Consider the following 25,153-nt stretch of genomic DNA (forward strand, 5'->3'; position numbering starts at 1 on the left):
CTTTTGAAATTCTGTAAGTGCTGTTAAGACTGCAGGAACAGTATTTTGTGGGTCTAATATATACAGTACCATATCATCTGCATATAGAGAAATTTTCTGTTCAAGTCCTTCTCTGATAATCACCTTTATTTGATAAGCATTTCGACAGTGAACTGCCAGTAGTTCAATGACGTTTGCAAATAGCAGTGGTGACAAGGGGCATCCTTGTCTGGTACAACATTCTTGTTTAAAGTAGTCTGAACAAATGTTGTTAATACAAGCTGAAGCTTCTGGATTGGTATACAGTAGTTTGATCAATGCACAAATATTCAGGCCAAACCCAAATTTCTCTAATGTAGTAAAAAGGTGGTTCCTTTCAATTATGTTGAATGCTTTTTCTGCATCCAACGATCATATCATCTCTGGGGTGTTTGACTTTGCTGGTGAATATATTACATTAAACAGGCGTCGAAGATTGGAAGCTAAGTGTCAGCCTTTAATAAATCCAGTTTGATCTTGTGATATTACCGAAGGCAACACTTTCTCCATCCTTCTAGCTAAGACTTTGGAGAGTTTCTTAACATCATTATTCAGAAGTGAAATTGGTCTGTATGATGCACATTGTAATAAGCTTCTGTAAATGTTGCTAATAAGAGGGGAGCTAGCTGAGTGGAGAATTTCTTATAAAATTCTACAGGGTAGCCTTCAGGACCTGCTGCTTTCCCTCTTTGAAGTTACTTTATAGCATCTAGTAAGTCTGACAGCGCCAAAGGTTTATCCAGTTCCTCTGTACTAAAAGTATCAACTTGTGGTATTTGTAATGTATCTAGAAATGCATTATATTGTGTGTTGTCTTCTTTAAACTCTGTAGAATATAAGGATTTATACTTGTCTCTGAATGTGTACATTTTATTTTTATGGTCAATGATTTTATCTCCGTTTGTATTGGTGATTGTTGGGATTGCATTGCGAACTTCTTGCTTGTGGATTTGTTGAGCTAAGAGCTTATTAGCTTTCTCTCCGTGTTCATAATAATGATGTCTTGATTTAAAAATGAGTTGTTCAGTTTCTTTAGTTGTTTCTTTTTAGCTCTGATACCTTATTGGTTTCTAATTTATTTCTGTGGGAAAGATATGAAATAAACTGTTCTCTTAAGAAGGTCTTTAGAGTTACTCAGAGTATTCCTGCAGAGACCTCTGAGGATGTATTTGTCTCTAGGAAGAAACTGATTTGTTTGGATATAAATTCTGTACAGTTCTCGTCTGCTAATAGAAGTGGGATAAGACGTCATCCCCGAGATGAGTGTGTGGGGCCTAATGATTTTAGCTTCGTGATCAAATGGGCATGATCGGAAATAACAATAGCGTCGTACTTGCAAGATTTAATAGTAGGCAAGAAATTATTATCTGTAAAGAAATAATCATTTCTTGAGTAGCAATAATGCATTGGTGAGTAGAAGGAATATGTTTTTGAATTTGGGTTTAGAAATCTCCAGGTGTCTGATAAGTTGTGGTCAGTTAAAAACTGTGTAATTGTCTTTGCAGTGTTAGATATCATTCCCCCCTGTGACAGGAGACCTACAGTATCTAAGAGTGGATTTAAAACACAATTAGTCCCCAGCCATTATAATTTTATGAATGTTCACATTTGGAATGGATGTAAATACATTTTGCATGAATTCCCTATCATCGACATTGGGTGCATAAACATTTATCAAAATCACTTTACAGTTAAATAAATTGCCCATGACAATCACATATCTCCCTTCAGGATCAGATACTACATCTGATACCACACATGAGACTGTTCTATGTATGAGAAGTGGCCAGTCCAGTCTTTTTGCAGCCAGAACTGATCCTTGCTTAGTAAGTGTGTCTCCTGTAAAAATACTATCTTAGCATTTAAGCCTGTTCGGTGAGAGAATACCTTCTTTCTCTTTAATTTATGATTCAGGCCTTTAACATTCCAGCTCACAAAGTTAACTGTCCAATCATGGAAACATTGGTTCTGAATTTTTGATGCCATTTTGTAGTCTTGACTGGAAGTGAGACAGCTTTAACGTTAATTTCCAATTTTCCCACAAGATATTGCTGTGCAGCTTATTGTTGCATTGGTAGTTATCATTATAAGGATTAAAATAATAGATTAAATATAACTTGATCTCTTTCTCCCCCTTATCCCCACACCCCCCCATTTTGCCTCTGGGTCCTCTGACATACCTAGAGAAAGAGCACGTCCAAAACAAAACAAACCCCCCAGCAGCAGCATTTGGGGATTAAAAAGTAGATAAAGTCTAAATACTGTAAGCATAAAATATAATCATCAACGGTCTTGAAATATTAAGACAGTAAACCCAGGGACTGGTGTTTAAAAGTGGCCCTGGATAAGTATAGTAAACCCTAATGCAATAATAATAAAATATTCCTTTAGAATAGTTAAAAACAAACCAAAAAAAAACCCTGCTTTAATTTCTTCCACACATACGCCTACAATTATAATTAAAACATAAACTTAAACAAAAAGTGCCTGAGAAGAGAAAAGTTTGTATAATTGTGGTACCCGTATCAGACAGTAGGTACAGTGATCCCTCCTCAATCGCGGGGGTTGCGTTCCAGAACCCCCCGCGAAAGGTGAAAATCCGCATATTAAAAACCATATGTTTATATGGTTATTTTTTTTATATTTTAAGCCCTTATAAAAACTCTTACTACATTCATATAAACATTTCCCGCACAGTTATACAGCATAAACCCTTTATATTCTCTTAGATATTAGGTAAGATTTGTTGAAATTATGAATGTAAACACACTGTTTATATACAATGCACAAACATATATATATATATATCTATATACAAATCTACATATATATCTACATATATATATTAGGGGTGGGACTCGATTAAAAAAATTAATCCAATTAATTAGAGGCTGTGTAATAATTAATCTTGATTAATCGTATGTAATCGCACACGTAAATTTGCCCCAAATCGCAAATGTGTTTTTTAATTTAAAAGGGTTTTAGTGGGCGACAGAATCAAATAATAGACATGGACATGAATATTGTAAACTCAAGCTCTTTTAATTTCTGAAAAAAAAATGCTTTTAAACTGCATTTGAGTTCAAAACAGAAAGAAAAATATCATCCCTGGTTAAAATTGTGCAGACTTAAAAATAAAGTGGTAGTTTAAGTACTTTAGGTAGATTTTTAGAATGGTATTGTCTTTAAATAATAATAACCAAAATTTCAACATAAAATGCAGTTTTTCTTCTTAAAACAAATAAGACAGAAACATAAAAGGTAATTTGACCAACTTAATCTTTAAACTCTGAGTAACCTTAGCCAAAATTATTTTGTACATTAGGCTAAAACAGTATGATCATTGAACATTTTGTAATTAGATGTAATTAGAATTACTAACGGTTACGGAAGTCCAACGATCCCCAGTAAGATCCACAAAGTCCGCTTTCTGTAATGCATCTAATTTTGCTTGCTTTTGACTGTGCACAAAACCATGCTTTTATCAAGGCTTCGCTCGGGTAGTTTTTTGAAATTAAATTTTCCTCCAATCAGTCGTAGGAACGCGCTTCATTCCGAGTGTAACATTTTTGTAGCTGTGATGTGTGCATCAGTGTAATCGATGTACCAGGAAATCATGCATTGACAAAAGTTCCACTTTGCTTGGAATTGAAAGTGTGATTAAATGTGTTATTTTTTAACGCGTTATGGAGTACATGCATCGAAGCTTCTCAGCTGTGCTTGTGCTAAGAATAGGAAAGATTTTAAAAATAACGTAACATGATTCTGCGTTAACCGCATATTTTTTCATACGTCTCAAACCAAGAAAATGCGAGGTTAAAATGAACCGAGAAGCACGCGTACATACTCAGTACATCCCCTCTCGGGAATCGAACCTCGGATGTAGGCGATAGAGGCGAAGCCTCTACAATTGCACCACGGTGTGTGGCTTATTTATTTGAGAGTATGTAGATCGGGGTATATATATATATATATATATACAGTATATATTCGCAGCGGAGACGTAGTGTGTTAAAGAAGTTATGAAAAAGAAAAGGGAACATTTTAAAAATAACGTAACATGATTGTCAATATACAGTAATTGTTTTGTGAGTGTTGCTGTGATCAAGGATTCGATTATCATTATTTGTTTCAATCAGGGTCGTATTTGTACGATGTGTTGTGTTCAAGTTACATTCTGTGTTTGTCAGTCGTTGTAAAGATTAAATTCTGTAATTACAGCCACATTAGCTCCACAAATGAGACACACGGGTTTAACGGCAATGTCAGTAAACATATACTCAGCCTCCCATCGGTTTTTAAAGGCTCTATTTTCAGAATCAACTTTTCTCTTCGGCATCGTGTGGGCTAGCTTCGCAATAACTTGCAGTATCATAAGCTAGACTTGATTAACACGGTAAGTGTTCGACGAGGCAGCTGAAGCGCTGCATTATGGGATCTGTAGTTTATTGTGTTACCAGCGCTTCATATACCCGGGCCATTAATAACAATAATACAGTATATAAAATGATCTCGCGGGCCGGATATAATTACACGCCGGGCCGGATGTGGCCCGTGGGCCTTGAGTTTGACTCATATGGACTAAATAGAACTTGAAAAGAAATATTTTTTGGAATGTCATCGCGCAAGTCAGTACATCGAGCCCACGTGCTATTGTGGTTTTGCTTGTGTGCTTCAGTAAGTTACCGTCCCCTCGCTCTTACTTTTTTACCGTTCATCTAATGAATACACTGAGTATGGCTTTACCAAAATAATCATTGATCGCGAATAAAGTAACCATTATTCATGAAGCTTCGATAGGTGAATAGGTGATCTGTCTTTCTGCGTTAACCGCATGCGTTTTCATATGTCTCAAACTAAGGGGATGTGAGGTTAAAATATATCGAGAAGCGCGCGTACATACTTAGTGCATCCCCTCTCAGGAATCGAACCTCGGACGTGGGCGCTACAGGCGAATGCTTTACTATCGCTCCACGGCATGTGGTTTATCTATTTGAGCGTAGCAGTGTAATTCGTTTTTTGTTCAGGACTCTTTGGAACTGTTACTTTTTGTCTGCGCACTGCGTCAGTTCACGTGAGCCGCTGAATATGGTTTTATATGTCACTTGCTCGCTTCTAATTGTTTCGCTGCCTTCTTAATTATATAATGCATGTTTTCTAAAGCGCGTTTTGTAGCTCTTCCTGGCTTTCTACGTAATGCGTGATTACGTGAGAGGCGTGATGATGTCATATGAAACTTCGCCCCTCCAGCTGAACTCCATTACAGTATATGGAGAAAAGTAGGTTCCAGCTATGACCATTATGCATAGAATTTCGAAATGAAACCTGCCCACCTTTTGTAAGTAAGCTGTAAGGAATGAGCCTGCCAAATTTCAGCCTTCTACCCACACGGGAAGTTGGAGAATTAGGGAGCCTTGTTCGGGTGCATGGCATCATGAAAAAAGAAAATTATGTTGACACTCTGAGGGAGAATATGCATAAATCTGCTCGTAGTCTAGGCTTAGGTCGTCGCTGCGTCTTCCAACAAGACAATGACCCAAAGCATACATCAAAATGAGTTCAACAGTTTTTCAAGGATACCAAAACCAAGATCTTGGAGTGCACAGAGCCCAGACCTCAATCCCATTGAGAATCTGTGGTGAGTGCTCAAAGTGAATGTCCATGCTCAGAAACCACGCAATTTGGACCAGCTAGAACAATTTGCAATGGAGGAATGGACCAAAATCCCTCAGGAGACCTGTGCTAATCTAGTAAAGACCTACGCTAATAGATTGTTGTCAGTTGTAGCTCAAAAAGGGTACAGTATTGACTATTAATGGGCATGGGGCTAATAATTTTGGATGTCTCATTTTTGCCCTTTCTTGTTTCCACTCAGTTTGTCAATAAAATATCCAAACTACAATTAGTGGACCTTGTTATTTTGGACACAGATACGCTTTAAAAAAACAAACGTTTGTTGTTAATGGTCATTTTCATATTTTCATTTTCATAGGAATCAGGAGTGTTGCCTAATTTCAAATGGGGGCCTAATAATTTTGGCCACAACTGTATATATATATACTGCTCAAAAGAATTAAAGGAACACTTTTTAATCAGAGTATAGCATAAAGTCAATGAAACTTATGGGATATTAATCTGGTCAGTTAAGTAGCAGAGGGGGTTGTTAATCAGTTTCAGCTGCTGTGGTGTTAATGAAATTAACAACAGATGCACTAGAGGGGCAACAATGAGATGACCCCCAAAACAGGAATGGTTTAACAGGTGGAGGCCACTGACATTTTTCCCTCCTCATCTTTTCTGACTGTTTCTTCACTAGTTTTGCATTTGGCTACAGTCAGTGTCACTACTGGTAGCATGAGGCGATACCTGGACCCTACAGAGGTTGCACAGGTAGTCCAACTTCTCCAGGATGGCACATCAATACGTGTCATTGCCAGAAGGTTTGCTGTGTCTCCCTGCACAGTCTCAAGGGCATGGAGGAGATTCTAGGAGACAAGCAGTTACTCTAGGAGAGCTGGAGAGGGCCATAGAAGGTCCATAACCCATCAGCAGGACCAGTATCTGCTCCTTTGGGCAAGGAGGAACAGGATGAGCACTGCCAGACCACTGCAAAATGACCTCCAGCAGGCCACTGGTGTGAATGTCTCTGACCAAACAACCAGAAAGACTTCATGAGGGTGACCCAAGGGCCCCATGTCCTCTAATGGGCCCTGAGCTCACTGCCCAGCAGCATGCAGCTCGATTGGCATTCGCCATAGAATACCAGAATTGGCAGATGCACCACTGGTGCCCTGTGCTTTTTACAGATGAGAGCAGGTTCACCCTGAGCATGTGACAGAAGTGAAAGGGTCTGGAGAAGTCATGGAGAACATTATGCTGCCTGTAACATCATTCAGCATGAGCAGTTTGGTGGTGGGTTAATGATTGTCTGGGGAGGCATATCCATGGAGGGTCACACAGACCGCTACAGGCTTGACAAAGGCACCTTGGCTGCCATTAGGTATCAGGATGAAATCCTTGGACCCATTGTCAGACCCTATGCTGGTACAGTGGCTCCTGGTGCACGACAATTCCTGGCCTCATGTGGTGAGAGTATGCAGGCAGTTCCTGGAGGATGAAGGAATTGATACCATTGACTGGCCACCACACTTTCCTGACCTAAATCCAATAGAACACCTCTGGGACATTATGTTTTGGTCCATCCAATGCCACCAGGTTGCACCTCAGACTGTCCAGGAGCTCAGTGATGCCCTGGGCCAGATCTGGGAGGAGATCCCCCACAACACCATCTGTCATCTCATTAGAAGCATGCACCGATGTTGTCAGGCATATATACAAGAACACAGGGGCCATACAAACTGCTGCGTACAATTTTGAGTTGCTGCAATTAAAGTTTGGCCAAATGGACTAGCCTGCCACATAATTTTTTCACTCTGATTTTTGGGGCGTCTTTGAATTCAGGGCTCTGTAGGTTGATCATTTTCATTTCCATCAAACGATGTGGCATCCTTTCGTTGCTAACACATTACCCAGTCTATATCAGTATAGATATCCAGGAGGATTTCTTTTCCCATTGAGATCTGATGTGTTTTCAAAGTGTTCCTTTAATTTTTGAGCAGTTTATATATATATATATATATATATATATATATATATACATCAAATCATCATATATATATAAAATCATCCTGTATATATTGTGGCATATTGCCAGCCATTTATCCCGGCCAGTACCCTGACACCGCCAGATGGAGTCCTCCCTGCGACGTGGAGAGGCCCCGAATTCCAGCAGGGCATCTTGGACCTTGGAGTTTTCCTTCACAGCCCTGCTGGGTACAATGGGGGCCTCCAGAGGACGCTGCAGGGAGGATCAAGGACTCGTATGTTCAATATAGCCCGGAAGTACTCCGTAGTAACGAGGACGAAAGAAATAAATTACTTCCGGGCTAAAGAAAAGAAGAGTTTTAATCTGACCCAGAAGTGATAAGAATCACATGGACTGGGGTGATCGGAAGCACTTCTGGGTCAGGGAATATAAAAGGACTGTGGGAGATCCCAGCAGTTGAGCCGAGTTGGGAGGAAGGGTGACTGAGCTGCTGGGAGGTGTGTAGGATTATTATGATTGTGATTATTATTGTTTATGAGTATTGTGGAGTGGAGGGTGCTTTGTGCACTGTTTAGTACAAATAAATTTAATATTTGGACTTTGGTGTATGGTCTGAGGGTTTAAGGGGACAACAGCGCCCCCTATCTTTCACTATATACATGTGTGTGTGTGTGTGTGTGTGTGTGTTTATATAAATGACAGCAGCAATCCAAGCTGTGAGAAAACACTAAAAAGGAGGCGTGTCAGACGTTGTGGTACATTTTCTGATGCAGCTAGACGAAAAACTTTGTGACGCTGCCGCCAAATACACAAAACAATTACTTTGACAATCATGTTACATTATTTTTAAAATGTTTCCTTTTCTTTTTCATAACTTCTTTAACACATGACATCGCTGCGAAGCGCGGGTATTTTGCTATATATATATATATATATATCTATCACAGCGACACTCATAACAGTGACAAAACAATTACATTGACAATCATGTTACGTTATTTTCAAAATGTTTCCTTTTCTTTCTCTTTCCTTCTTTAACACACTACTTCTCGCTGCAAGCTGGTATATATATATATATATATATATATATAGATAGATAGATAGATAGATATAAGAACAGCATATATATATATATATATATATATAGATAGATATATATATAGATAGATATGAGAACAACATATATATATATAATAGATAGATAGATAGATAGATATGAGAACAACACTCATATCAATGACAAAACAATTACATTAACAATCAAGTTACGTTGTTTTTCAAATTTTTCCTTTTCTTTTCGTACCTTCTTTAACACACTACTTCTCCGCTGCGAAGCGCGGGTATTCTGCTAGTCTGTACTAATAAAAGGCAAAGCCCTCACTCACTGACTGACTGACTCACTCATTCACTCACTCACTGACTCATCACTAATTCTCCAACTTCCCATGTAGGTAGAAAGCTGAAATTTGGCAGGCTTATTCCTTACAGCTTACTTACAAAAGTTAAGCAGGTTTAATTTCGAAATTCTACACGTAACGGTCATAACGGTCGACAACGTCCGCCATGTTGAACTTTCTTATTTATGGCCCCATCTTCATGAAATTTGGTAGGCGGGTTCCCCGCGCTAACCGAAACCGATGTACTTCCTTATTTCAATGGTATGACGCCACTGTCGGCCGCCATATTGAACTTTCCAACGTTGCCAATTTTCCAACTTCCCGTGTAGGTAGAAGGCTGACCCCATCTTCACGAATTTTGGTAGGTGGCTTCCCTGCGCTAACCAAAACCGATGTACATACTTATTTTGGTGGTATGATGCCACTCTCGGCCGCCATATTGAATTTTACAAACGTCACTAATTCTCCAACTTCCCGTGTAGGTAGAAGGCTGAAATTTGGCAGGCCCATTCCTTACAGGTTACTTACAAAAGTTAAGCAGGTTTCATTTCGAAATTCTACGTATAACGGTCATCAACGTCCGGCATGTTGAACTTTCTTATTTATGGCCCGATCTTATCGAAATTTGATAGGCGGCTTCCCTGCACTAACCGAAACCAATGTACGTACTTATTTCGGTGGTATGATGCCACTGTCGGCCGCCATATTGAACTTTTCAACAGTCTTTGTTACTTATGGGCCCATCTTCAAGAAATTTGGTACACGGGTTCCCAACGTTAAATGAATCCTACTTACGTACATATATACGTCCATAGCCTGCAGCTCGGTCACCGTGTGAGGCGGCGTTAGTCCCCCATCCCAACGCCTCTCACGTTGTTGGCTGCCTGCCTATATAAGACCGTCCATCGCTCCAGTCTCTACATTCCTTTCCTTGCTTCGTCACGAGATTCACGTCTCCCTACTGATAACTACAGCCTTTTTGTTTAATCCACGGCTCTCCGCTGTTTTATTGTTTGTTTTTTACAATTATAGTTATTGTATAGGTATTTTAGACTTACTTTACATTGCTCAGGTACCCATTTCCTTTATCATTCCAACCCCCATTACCATGTCTATCGAGGTAATCACCATCGATGAAAGAACTGTCACTTACCGAGTGGTTTCCATGCCCGGAGATGGCACCTGCCTCTTCCATTCTCTTTGTTACATATTGCACGGCCATATTAGGCTCACTCTTGATATCCAGAGGAACATTGAATGACTGGGACAGGTTCAAGGTGTGGACTGATGACGGTACAGGAGATGATTATACTACACAGGAGCACTATAAGAGTGAAATGCTTAAGCCCTTCACCTATGGTTCTGCATGTGAGTTGATGGCTGCAGCTGAATTGTTCGGTTGTCGCTTTCAAGTGTATTGAAATGGCCAAATATTTTACACCTTTCGACAACCGCCAATGCCTCTTAAACATCTTAGATTCACAGGTGACGATTTCAGTAGTGGACACTTTGATGTTTATGAATGTTTAAACTCTCAAAAGCTGGATGTGATTTTATCGATGAAACCGGTTGTGTGCTTACAATGCGTGAGAGATGCCGAATGTTACTTCAACACAACAAATCCTGCAAATTCTCTCGTCATTGAAACAAACCATGAAACTCAAACCGATTATGACAGCAGCAATCCAAGCTGTGAGATTTGAGACAAGATTACTGTTCACATGGCCAACTGTACGTTGCAATGATCAAGAGTAAGCTCAGCACACAGCTTGGTCATATTACAACCGGAGGGCCGAACTGACAATGTGGTATGCAAAGAGATCCTTAACAAATAATTATTGGCATATTTTCCCTCAGTTTAAAAAGGTTAAATTTTCTTCTTAATAAAAATTTTAATGCAGTACTTCGCCGCTGCGAAGCACGGGTATTTTGCTAGTGTATATATATAATCATCCTATATATATATATATATATTAGGGATGCACCGAAATTTTGGCCGCCGAAAATTTTCGGCCGAAATAGCATTATCGGTTTCGGCCGAAACATAAGAAAGCGCCGAAAATAAAAGCCGAAATTGTCGCCACGCCTCTCCCATCCTCCCGTCTCGTTCGCGCTGTCATTACGCATCAAACAACGGAGTATGTCGGTGGTTTGGAAGCACTTCAAAGTTTCAGATGAGGACAGCAAAGTTGCAATATGCAACATTTGCTCTGCAAAAGTTTCAAGAGGGGGTTCAACAGCAAAGACATTTTCGACTACAGGTTTAATACACCACCTTAAGTCAAGACACGCAATTGAATTTGAGGAATACCGTCAAACAACGTTGGTTAAAACTAAGCCAACTAGCACATCAACACCCTCGGTTGCCACATTTTTCAAAAAATTAAGAAATTTGCAAATGACAGTGCTAAAGCACGTGACATAACAGAGAAAGTAATGGAATTCATTGCTTTAGATGACGAGCCGTTTTCAGTCGTGGAGGACATCGGATTTCGTAGGCTAATACACCACATTGAGCCGCGTTACACACTGCCAAGCAGACGGTATTTTGCAGAGACCTCTCTACCTGAAATTTATGACCGTGTTGCAAAACATGTTCATGAGCTCATGACCACAGATATCTCTGCTCTAAGTTTTACCACAGACATATGGAGCTCTGACGTTAGTCCAACTAGCATGCTCAGTTTGACAGCGCAGTGGATAAACGCGAGTTTAAATTGCAAAACATTCTGCTTCATGCACAGGAGTTTGTCGGCTCACACACTGCAGCAGCAATATCCGATGCTTTGGCTAACATGTTTGAAACTTGGAACATAGACAAGTCTAAAGTGCATGTGATTGTGAGAGATAATGCACGGAACATGATAAAGGCTATGGATGACAGTGGATTAAAGAGCATACCTTGCATGGCACACACGCTGCAGTTGGCTGTGAATGAGGGAGTGCTTAGTCAGCGGAGCATATCAGAAATCACAGCAACTGGGAGAAAAATTGTGGGACATTTTAAGCATTCTCCGCTTGCTTATTCCAGACTACAAGATTTGCAAAAACAGTTTGGGATGCCAACAAAACGACTACAGCAAGATGTGGCCACTCGCTGGAACAGTACATACTATATGTTGCAAGGATTACTTGAACAGAAGCGGATTTTAGCTGCATACATGACAGATCACGACCTGCCAGCAACTTTGAGTGCACATCAGTGGATGTTGGTGGAAAACATTGTCTCTCTTCTCGCCCGTTCAACAGTTAACCAAGGAAATAAGCTCAGCTCAAGCGTCTGTTGCTGAAGTTATTCCACTGATCGCAGCACTGAAGCGCCTGCTTGGAAAAGAGGCAGAAACAGATCATAGCGTAAAAACAGCTAAAAAAACTCTACTGGAGGCTGTTAACAAACGCTTCCAAGACATTGAGTCCAACCCTCTTTACGGCATTGCAACAATATTAGATCCACGCTTTAAAGACCATTACTTTGACAATGAGAAAAGGCAGGATGTACGCGAAATGGTGCAAACAGAGCTTACGGCTCTTGAAACCTCTGGTGAAGCACAAGCCGCGACGGGGAGAACAGAGCAAACTGTGCCTGAGAAACGGTCACGCATAAGTGATGAGGCACATTCCTTCGCTTTCTGATATGTTTGACGAAATTTTACAGGAAAGCGTCCCAACCCACAGCGGTGTAAGAGCAAGTGCAGCCTCACAAGAAGTAGCAACCTATCTAGCTGAACTACCCATTGGCAGAAGTGACAATCCACTTGACTACTGGCGCGCGAACAAAGATCGCTTTCCTTTGCTTGCATGGACTGTGCGCAAGTACTTATCTGCACCAGCACAGACAGTGAGAGATTATTCAGTGCAGCATCTCATGTTCTTGATGAGAACAGAAATTGTCTCTCCAGCCAGAAAGCTGAACAACTTTTGTTCATAAAGAGAAATCTGCCACTTTTGCTAAAATAAAAGCAGCCTAATTTGATGTTGTTTACAGTTAAAGGTTTGATTTATTTATTCTGTTATTGCAATGTTGTTTTGCACAGTAATTTAAAATTGAAGTAAAACGTTTAATGCAGGTAATATTTTGCACAATTCGTAAAGGCACTAAAAGCTAGCACACACTGAGTGATTTTATTCAGTGCAGTATGTTCTTCCTGAGAAGAGGAACTGTGTCTTCAGCCAGAAAACTGATAAACTTTTGTTCATAAAGATAAACCTTCTTTTGCTTAAATTAAAAGCAGACCAATTTAGTGTGTATAGTTATGTTGTTTACAGTAAGAGGTTGGATTTATTTATTTTTCTTCTGTTTGTGCACTGTTGTTTGGTACAGTAATTTAAAATTGAAGTAAAAAAGCAGCTAGCATTTTTTTTGCACAATTTTGTTACAGAAAGAAATTTTATTTAGTTTTGTTATTGTTAAACAGCCTTATTACTGTTATTTATTATCAATAAAAGTTTGATTGCTTAATTAATTTGTAGTTTTTAATACAAACAAAAGAAAATATTTTAAACATGTTTTTTAATGAAGCCATTTTCAGTTTCGGTATCGGTTTTCGGCCAAGTGCATCCAAAAATTTCGGTTTCATTTTCGGCCCAGAATTTTCATTTCGGTGCATCCTTAATATATATATATATATATATATATATATATATATATAGTGAGAGAGAGAGAGAGACTATTGTCTTTACCCTTACGATATGCTATAATTGCAGTGTTTGACACACAGTTCTCTATCTAATCAATCACTTTGCCTTTGAGTACAATGAATGGACAAGTACTTTTAACCAAGTGAGCTTATCATTATGCATATGCATGCAATAATTCATCAAGAACATAGTACATTAAATTTAATTAGATTATGAAGTGCAGTACCCAAAGCCTCAATTTAATATTTCATATACACTAATTCAGCAAAAGTAGTTGCTGCAGCCAGATAGTTGGGTATAATCTAATTACCATAAATCTATCACTGTGAACTTTTTTTCTGCATCCTTTTGATTATAAAACCTATAATAACCCATATGAAATTCTGAACAGCTTGTTCATCACTATTATTCAATTTCACCTTGTCAGATCTGATGCTTGTGAACAACAGTGGGTGCTTTTGCCTTCAGTTGCTTTTGGATAATAATGCCTTTCTTATTCCAAGGCTATAGCATCTATGATGCTGTTCTTTTTATTATATAAGTAATGTCAGCAACAGTTGTCAAAAACTTATTGGGTCTCATTTTATCAGTCTCGAGGTGTAGCTCTGCTTGTACATTCTCCACAAAAGCAGTTTTCTTTCAGAGATTTCAAAATGTTTTATTATTTTTATGCAGCTATGTGTTGTGTAGTTATTTGCATACTTTTGGTTTTAATTGCACTTATGCCATCTGTTATATGTCAAGGTTACACAACAAAAAAAGAAATGTGCAAAGCATATATTATTTAAAGAATGCAGAATTACTGAAGTACAGAGCATTGCTCAATGCCTGTGTCAGGTCTGCTTAGAAAGCAGTTTTCAAAATTTTCAGAATATCAACTGAAATCCCAAGAATAAAATGTGCTGACAACAAACATCAGTGTAAGACACATCCCAGTCCAAAATAAGCTTAGGCAAAAAATCAGAGGCAGTCATCTACAACTTCAAGTGATGTTCTGCATGCTGCATGCATTTAAGAAATGAGAATTTAAACTGGCATTAACCTTGCAGTTTCCTTTTTTATTGCAAAGTAGAAATGCATTAAACCTTTGCTGTTACTTGAATGACTTACTGAAAGAGTCAGAATGAAGGCAAATATAACATCTAGTATAACAACATTCTCAAACCTTCTTAATCCAATTTAGTGTCATATTAATCATCCTTAATAGTATTGTACTGTTTTAGATTGAAAATTATATATTATTTTGTTTACAAGTACCCTCACAGCTCTGTATCTACAGTATATGAAGCTGCAACAATGCCCCATTATTTTTTAATTTCCTTATTTAATATAAGCTATTTTTATTTAAATATTTAATTGGTTTCATTTATCAGCTGTTGGGCACCTGTCCATCACATGGACAACTTGTACACACTCACTCTCATTCAAGATCAATTTAAAGTCACAAATTAACCAAACCTTCACACATTTAGGATGAGGAAGGAAAACTGGAGCGCTCATTTAAAATATCCATGTGATCACAAACAATGTGTGTGTTCCACACAGACATATTAATACAGACACATTAAAAAATATGATACAGTCATTGGCAGGCTTTCTTTTTCACCATCTCAATAAGATTAATGTTGAGTTCTTATCAACTATATTTTTGTGATCTTTCATAACCACATGATATCCTTGGGAAAACCAAAACTTGTTTTACACTAAGGTATGCGTAGGTTCCTTTAGCCAGTCTTGTCGGAAACACCGTTCCTCTGTGAAAACTAACATTCAAAATACTTTTTGATAAATCTTATTTCTTATTCAATTCAACAGTTTCAAATACATTTTAGAAATGCAGGTATAGCCCATTATCGCTCACTTCAAATTAGATAACTATTTCTTTGTGTAAATAGTCTGTTGTGTTTATATTAACCAATATGAACAATATTTTTGACTGCTTAAATTTTTATTATAAATATAAAATATTTTAATTTTGAGGGTTGCAGATTAATTTTGAATTAATGTGATCATCATTTTCTTTTTGCTGTCCCATTTTTTGAAATCCTCACCTGTAGATTAAAATACACCAAAGAGCACTTATATTCAGAATGAAATGTATATTGTATTTGTTCTAGTCACTTTGTGCATAGCCCCTTAGTGCATTACTATGTTAAATAGTACCAGAAGATAATTGAAAGAAAAAAGGATGATAAACATTTGCAGTTTGAACTTCGTATTCCCTTTTAATGACATCTACTAAAAGACCATCTGGTTTTTGTGTTAATGTGAACATTTAATTTGTCTTACTCATCAGAGGCCAGCACATGATGAATGTCAACAGACATAAATGTCATTGTCATTGTTCTCATGCATCTAATTGATTAACTGAGTATTTGTGGTAATTGAATAATTAATTGTGGGGACTGAATGGTTGTTGCACATTTAATTTGATTTAGAGGCCATATCAGTTCTTTGATTATTGAGTACTGAAATGCATTCAAGAAAACTTATCAAGCATAAAGGAGAAAGTTCAGTGATATTACAGTTCCAGAGATGAGAAAACATTCAAGGAGATAGTGATATAGTCTGTATGTGTCTCAGTTTTGTTTAAAGAGAAACGTTCATCTTTATGAAGTGATTTCACCAAATTTTGAAGTTAAAAGTAAAATGAAAAATAATGTGTTTAAAAAGTGTACCACCTATTTTCCCATGCTCAAAGTTCAAGTGAACTGACATGCATACTCCGAACAATTAGATGGTTACTCAATGTCTTAAATAGACTAGGTATGGTAATATAATATGACCAGGAGATTTTAAATATAGCACAAACAGTGAATTACACAGTTTATATTTAAGAAAAACACATCAGGTACACTGTTGCAGTAGTCAGTACAGGCAGCTGTTAAGTACCCTAAGGGCCTGTGGGTCACAAATGTCCCTGAATATAGGTATGTGAGTTTTGATGGTCATGTTCCATTTGCCCCATCTTTAATAAAACTGTTACCTTTACCTCACCACATTTTGCCTTGCTTGTGTTTCTGAGTTAAGCAAGTGCTATACCAGAATACTATATAGCCATGATGATGGATTCCACTGTGCACTTACAGATGTTGGTGAGCATGGATGGGGCCATCTCGGATTTCATCAGAAATCTAAGGCTGCAAAGACATTGATAAGCCTTCTTGATGATACATGAAGTTCTTTGCCCACTTTAGGTCTTTAATGATGGTGATTCCAAGAAATTTAAACCTGCTCAACCTTTCCACAGCACTTCTCTATAATGTAGATTGGAGTGTGATGTACTTCCTGCTTCCAGAAGTCTGTTACTGGCCACTTGCTTTTACTGAAATTAAGTGTGACATTTTTGTCCTGGCACCACTTGTGTCAGAAGACAAATTTCATTATTGCTGGTGATCAGGCCTTATGTTGGTGATGATGTTGTCATTGGCAAATTTAATATTAATATAGATTTGGAGCTGTATCTGACCATGCAGTCATGAGTGAGCAAAGAGTACACATGGGGTCTAAGCATACATAGATGTGCTTTTTCACATACTTGAACTGTGCCTACTGTATCATGTCAACGGACAGGTTTCAAATTGTCAGGTCAATTAATAAAGTTTTGTTGAAACTAGATAATACATTATACTGTGTGCAGTACTGTGTCCTCTTCAGCACAGTCAAGAGAAGGTGCCAACTGCACATGCTTGATCTGTAACCAACATTAGTCATTACCTCATATCTGATCGTCTCAGTTTGAATCTCCTTGTTTATTTCTGTTGTTTTGGATGTATACTTTTGCTTTCTTTTTATGATTTTCTTTTTCTAATTTCTACCATGCATTAAAAAATAACAATTTATTAATCTGTTATTTTGACACTGTTGTTAGGGTAGGAGTTATTCTGTAGTATGTCACTCATCAGATAAGATATGCATTAATTAAATTTCAATTTATTTCAGATTCAGTTAACACTTTTACTAATCGATTGATGTTTTATATGATAAGTTAAACATAATGAAACCAGCCTTTTGCTTAATGTACAATACAGTATAGTGCTAGTTTTTTTTATATATATAAACTAGGTAGTAGCTTAAATAGGCTATTTTAAATGTCTCTTAAAAATTTGTAAAATATATATATTGCTACGGAAGTGTTTAGAAAACCCCCCTTTCTGACAATATGAAATGCTAAATATGAATCATGGAAGTACTACTAGTAAAATTAATAATGCATTGGACTGTACTATATAGCATAGTCTTTACCATTGGCAATGAGTTGAAAAGTATCACTGAACTGAAACAGATGCCTATGTTTTTCCTTCTTGAAATAAAAAGAACTTTGCTTTTTGGTAATATTCAATGAACTATCATTCATAGACTGTCCTGTAATTAATTTTCTGCCTTTATTAATCAAGTTCAGGGTCATTGTGCCAGATGCTAGGCAGTGAGCATCAGCCACAAGGTGGGAATCAGTTTTGAATGGGGCACCAGCCCATTGCTGGACACTTTCACACTCACACACCCATACTCCTTCATCTTTGTCCAATTAGCATTACTTTCACCACTCATATATTTTCAGTCCTCTGTAATGCTGCATCATCCCTACCAAGGCTGATTCTTAATTTACATGGGTTGCTAATTACATAGGCTGCAGCCTCAAACCCTAGCAAACTTGACTGGGAGAAATCCATAAAAGTAAAAAGATTGACAAAGGTAGATATTTGTCATTAGGTTGACCAGGGCAGAAATGAAAACATATTTATTACTAATCAAGCCTTTATCTAAAACAGTGATTATGGTATTGGTTTCCATTGGTGTGCTGTAGTTGACATTGCATGATACACCAGTCTCTGTGTAATAAATATTAAATATTTTCAAGCCAATTTGATTGCGTTCAGAGTTGTGGGGCTTTGAGTTTGAGTTTATGGTTCCTGTCATCTGTTTTGTTGCTATGGTTATGTTGTACTTTATATTTTTAAGCTGTATAATATAGTACATTTGAAGGGTACTTTTTAAAATTTTGATAATTTAAAAAATGTTCCATGAAGACAGCTGTGATACTTATATTGAACATGTAGAATCTGTACTTTCAAAAGATAACTCAAAGTATTTTTGAATGTTCATTAAAAATAATTAGTTTATTTATCTGAGTATATTATATTATATATATATATATATATATATATATATATATATTATATATACATATATTATGTAATTATATATTTCATCATTCTTATTTCTTATTTCAACAGTTTAAAGGCCAGTATGTAGCAATTTTGAGATTTACCTGGGTATCCTTCATCGATTATTTACTTCTTTATTGATATCTTTTTGTTTAGCTTATTATTATGGTTTTACACTTTCCTGTTGTTCCGAAGCCTCATTCCCAGTCACATATATTTCATATTTTAGGTAGAGCGTCTGCTTTCATATTTGATAATTACACTCAATTCTGTAAAGCCATGGGGAAAAATAAAATTGTTTCATAGTACATTGTGTAAATACTGATTAATGAAATCCAAATAGGTGCATGAACATTTCTTTATAATTTACTTAGATACATACTATCTCTTATCATTTCAGTGCTTATCAAGAAAATTCACATATTGAATCTTAAATGGCAGCTGCTTATTTGTTTGTTTATTTTGTTTCTAGAAATATAAACCTGGAAGATGTGATGAAATATTGAAGTGGAAACCTCCAAGTCATAACTCTGTTGACTTCCGGCTTAAAATAGCAAAAGTAGGAGGGGAAGGGTAAGTAGACCTGAAGTGATTTAAAAGCATAATTTTGTCTCATTGCTTTTTCCTTATTTATAAAAGTGAGGGCAAACAGCACTTGATTGACTGGCTTTATTTTACTTTTTCCATCTAAAAATGAAAAGTCCTAATGTTTTCTGAAGATAGTACATCAGTAAAGTGATTCATTGTAATATAGGTCAGTAAATGGTTTGAAGTACTGTATATATTGGAAAAGTGCATTTTTTTGATCTTTACTTTTTTGTCATTGAATTAAGGTAGTGTTTTAAGATAATGCTCATGTGTTCCTTTGACGTTAATTTATGCAAACCTATGCAAATCCTACAAGCTGCTGAATTTGTGTTCCTTTTTATTCCATTGCATTAAAAATTGTTGTTTTGTTGATACTAAATCAGATTATAACTTCACAGTGGCTTGAAATCTTGCTTCAAAAAAGGAATCTTTGTTGTCTGAATGCACCTTCCTTTGGCCAAGCCTGTGGGATCACAGCTGGTCAGTGGGAAGATATTAAAATCTATGGTCTTCTGATTATGCCTATGTCTTGAGGGGCTGGTATGGTTTTGTTGAACTGATGTTGTATTTTAAGCTGTGCTGACCTGCATTGTCACTCCATCCTTCATGGTTATATGACTTAGCATCTGATTAGCAACTAAGTGTCCTGTTTAGCCTATTATAATGACATCCCATAGTTAAGCAGCTGTTCATTATACACAGCCGAGCTTTCACCACTAATGAAAGCACCAAAATCATCTCAAAACCAAGGCAGCTTAATGAGACACAATACCATTTTTTAACACTTTAACCTTCCTTATTAATGCATAAGTGTCTCCTTGTAGCTGTTCTTGCTAATTAGGGGTTGAGCAGGTCTAGCATGGCTGTGCACATTAGTTTGCTGATTTTTGATTTGTTGATAAATTTCAGCTTAGTATATTTTTATTGTGAACACTTTATAGTGTATTTGTCACATAACGTCCTTTTCAAGCAGAATAACAAGATAGGCATTCTGCTGTTGTGCATCAAGTAGGTTATTTTACTGTGCTGTATGTCCATAATATATGTATATCATTTATTTTTTAGAAAAATTAAGGATCATATTTCATTCAGAACAGCTTTGAGGTACTGACCAACAGATCACACAATGGTCTGTAAAGCATTCCCAAGCCATGACACATCCACTATGATCCTTCAGCATTGGCATGATGTTCTTGTTATGGAGTAAAGTTTTAACTTTTCTCTAGTAATAAAAGTCCTAATCTTGGCTGAAAGATGCGCTATTAACTCATCTAATGTTTAGACAAAATCTTGGAGAGAGTTTGGCAGGCCAGTCATTTCTGACAGATTAGATACAGCCCTGGACTTTCTCCATTTGGTGTACATGGTTCTTTCTGAAGTTTAGTGAAGCAAGAAGTGGTTTTTTATCACTTTCCAGAGTGACATTAAAAACTGTTTGAATTGTGGCATGATTCATTTCTATAATTTCTTTGCTGTCATTGTTTAATATGATACTAAAGACCAAACTTTGCTGGATTTGTGGTGGACTGTGGTGGAGTAAATCAAGACCTATTCTTGGAAGTATTTAGGCAGCTGGCATGTCTTTTGTTTCCTTACACTCAAAGCCAAAGGTACAATTTGACATCTTAGCTGCATGTGCTTGCTATGTTTTCACAGTATTCTGCTTATAAATAATGTGATTTTTAAGCCTTTCTCCATTCATTTTTTGTTGAAGCATTATTAAATAATTGGTTTTAGCAATGAAATGACTTAAATAGTAATCATTACTTTGCGTAATTGAATACATTTTTAGAAAATTATACTAAATCTTTGAAGTTAATAAATAAAGAGACGTGAAGAAGGTTTGCTGTCATTTCTTTTTTTTTTTTTTGCGACCCCAGAGTCTGAAATATAAAGTGCAGGGCTAGTCTTACTGCCTGTGGGCTGTGTATTTCATATGAAGTCATCTTTCTTAGAGGTCACTAAAGCAAATTATTTAACCAACAAATGTGTCGATATTAGAATGATGCAGTTTCACAGTCACTGGGCATCTAATTATTTAGATGTATCTCTGGACTGATATATAGGACTGTGTGGGGAAATACAGAAATTCTAGTTACAGACTGTGCAGAACATTGTGTTTGTTTTACTTTTCTGTATTTCTTAGCCAACTAACATAACAGCGTCCTGAAGCTTGTATCCTCTCAAGCTGTTCTGTGTGTACTGAGCTCCCAGTTAGGGAGTTTTTACTCCTGTTCACAATTTTCAGCCATTCTATAATAATGACTTAAAGCTGAAAAGTATTTGTTTTCACACTTTGCAGCTCACCTCCAGTTGTTGTGCCTTGAATTGCTTAGTGGGCTAATTCATTCAGTTGCTGTATACTTGGAACAGGTTATGTTTTCACTTAAAGTCACTCACCAGTGTTGCACCTGCTTTGATCCTCATACTCCCATGACAAAAGATAAAGTGGGCCCAAATCAAGTCATGGTCAAGATAAGAAAGTGATGTGTTCATGTTCTCTTTTGCACCAGCCAACTCATACAGTAAAGATGGGTACTTTTGCAAAGCTCCTCAACAAAGTAATCAGTAGCTTAGTCATGAGTGTACTTTTTAAAATGCTAATCAATGTTACTCATCCATCCTCTTGTCAAACCCAACTTAATCATATTACAGTGCTTTGGGGAGCAAACAACACTGGCTACAAAGCAAGATCATCCCATGATAGAATGTCAGTCATAATCAGTTTTGTAATTGAATTATTCTATACATTGATCTTCACTGTGATATCAACATGGTATTAATCTTAATTTAGGCAATGTATTGCCAGTTTTATCTTTATATGTAGTATTTTCAGGTAAATCTGCTATATTGTTTCAGAAACTTTGTCCCTAAATGTATACAGAATCAAATTACTCTGTTTTATAAAAAAGTATTGTCATTTGATACACTGTTTAATGATATCTTGATTGTATGGCATGGAGTCTAAAATGTTTTCTGCTGTCTTCTTTTCTTCCTGCTGTATTTGGTGTCTTCTGTTGTAATCATAATCATGCAGTTTACTTTAAATGTTAAAACACTTTTCAAATTAATAATCTTTTTTAAATTTCTTCATTCTTTTGTTCTGAAACATTGACCCTAATGGAACACATTTTCAGAATCTGTTGTGTTTTATTTCTTCTCAGATTATTTAATCTGTTTGTTTTGGCTTTTGAAAACATTAGCCTTTTTTTAATAAATGATATAGCATACTATCATACATTTTGGAATATTATTTTCCTTATGCATTCCTCTTTTTCATTACTACAAAAGGAAACCACTTTTATAACTTTTTAAACTATCTAAGGACATGCTGCCCTCATTTTTAAACTGTTCTTGAATGCTTCAGCCACCACTCGATAAAACATTTCTAGTCTAGTTCATACAAATAGAGTTTCTGCAGTTTTAAAGTCTGTTGAGTTAGATGTTAATTCTAAATATATAGTTCTAGGTGGTTGCATTACATCTTTATGAAATGATTCTTAGGTGAACAGTACTCACAGAACAAATGAATATTTTTCAAAATGCTTTGAAAACAACTTCTGTAGTTTTCCACTTTTGGATTTAACTTTATCAAAGCAGTATACCTCCACTTTTATATACTTTTGCTTTATATTATTCTTTCACATTGACAGCTTATTTTCATGCTCAGCATGTGTTTTATCAGGGTTGTCAGTGGATTTCCTGCAGGACACATATGTAATACAGTATGATCTTAAATCCAAGAAATCATATACTGTATCCTTATCAGCCTTTCTCCTATTTTGTTATCTAAGTTAATTTTGTTAACTTAGAGTTAGAGTAAATTAAATGCAATAGAGTGAGTCTTAAAGTATTACTTCTTATTCAGTTCACATCAGATACCACATCATCAAAGAGATTTAATGAGAAATGAGGAGAGATTTATTGTGAAATAAATCACTCAAAGATACATAAATATCCAAAAGTGTAGCAGTTCTACACTGTGTTCATTTATTTGTGAAGAGCCTGCCAGATTCTAAGGAACTTTTACATATTTTCTTGTCAATAAATTTTTATCTTTTCTAAATTTAAGTAACATAAGATATCCTGATCCCATTGTTTTATATTAACTTACTGTTAGGCATAAGAATGCTGTCATCAGGGGTTTTTGGAACTGATACCAACAACCACCATTTTATTTTTATAAAACTTACACTAAGCTTCAGCCTAGCCAGCTGTGTATAAGTGTCTTGTCCCGTGTTAAAGTGTTATCCTTGGGACATTTACAGTTAAAATAATGTACAGATCACAGGAGTTATTGCTTCTTTTTTTAAACTTAATACATTTTGTTGGCTTTTTTGTTCAGTGACCATCAAAGAAAACGTTTTTACTATAATATACCTAATCCCTTAAGTATTTATTAATTTAAAAAATGTCCACAAAACATTTTTCTATAATTTATATATACCTGGAATATACCTGTTACATTAAGAAAGAATGCTAAAACTAAAAATAAAGGCTTGTATATAAATTCTTTATAGTAAATTTTTATAATAAATTAAATTGTTCATAAGATGTTTATGAAGAACATGCTAGTGGAGTTAATAAGTTTACAGGTAAAACTGCCTATTTTGACTCTTACTAAGCAGTGAGGTCAAATTCTTTTTTATCAGTATAAGTATCTCTTTATGTTTAAGGCAGTCTTGTCCTCTTCTTATTCAAAATGCTAGATGCTCTACTAAACAGAAACTTGCTTGCTGTTCACACACGTAAAGGTGGCTTCCGATTTAATTAAAGAACAGAAGGAAAATGTCTGACCTTATTAAAGCAATTTCTCTTTTAATTTCAATGGAAAATGCACATATTTGTCTTTATTCTTTGCCCAGGTAGCTGCAGTGGCTGCAGAAGCTACCCCACTTCTTTCACCGAGTAACATATTTGTCTGCCATTCCTCATCATGCACAGGACTCCAGTTTCTTTAATTTAAATTCTAATAGTTTAATTCCCTATTTGTCCTAAATTCCGTCTTGTTCCTCAGTTTTTATGAGCTACCTTCTAGCATCTACATGCCCACTTTTTGCGTCCTGTAGTAATTTACCTAATTGAGCCTTCTGAAATCATTATGGTAATACTTAGAAAGCAGAATCTTAAAAAAAAAAAATTGTGATCATCTGATTTAGACACTGCCAGTCAAGAGAATTGAAGTAAAAATTGTCTGATTTCAATCAGTTGGCAATCAGTCAGAGCATCACTAGTTGAACATTGTAACATGGTATGTTAGCAGTTTATTATAAGTTGTCACAATAGACTGTTAACTAAGAGGGGATCTTCTATCATGTTTTGCTCCAAACATGTCTGTTGTAGGTGTAAGGATTATTGTGAATCCAAGAAAGATTTTATATCAGTAAGTTCTGTGTAGGAAACTTTCCCAGAATATGAGAACAGGCACAGTAGGTGCCTGATGACATTGTTCGTTGGTAGGGTCTTGATCCAAATACATTTTGGTCTCAGTTAAGAGAAGTGTATGCAGTGTACCACGCTGAATTATGATAGACCATACTTTGCACAGATAAATGAAGAATGTATTTCATCCTGTGCTGATTTCCGATCTCTTTTTATTATATTGAAAGATTCTGTTCCCAATGCTGTCTCAGATTTTGTAGAGGCACACTTTTTTAGAACCACTGGTATTGTTATACATTATATACGAACAATATGTTTATTATAGCTAAAAAGAACAATTTATATGGTTGATCCAC

The 25,153-nt window shown here is 36.4% G+C and overlaps 1 protein-coding gene across 1 annotated transcript in view; it reads left to right on the forward strand.

Moving 5' to 3' along the window:
* rngtt (RNA guanylyltransferase and 5'-phosphatase) overlaps positions 1-25,153 on the forward strand; it is a 926,738-nt gene that overhangs the window by 623,033 nt on the left and 278,552 nt on the right. Inside the window, exon 13 of the mRNA XM_039748003.1 lies at positions 19,300-19,400. Coding sequence (XP_039603937.1) covers positions 19,300-19,400 — 101 coding nt within the window. The remainder of the gene's footprint in view (positions 1-19,299; positions 19,401-25,153) is intronic.

Source organism: Polypterus senegalus, chromosome 3, assembly GCF_016835505.1.
Source record: "Polypterus senegalus isolate Bchr_013 chromosome 3, ASM1683550v1, whole genome shotgun sequence".
NCBI classification, from domain to species: domain Eukaryota; kingdom Metazoa; phylum Chordata; class Cladistia; order Polypteriformes; family Polypteridae; genus Polypterus; species Polypterus senegalus.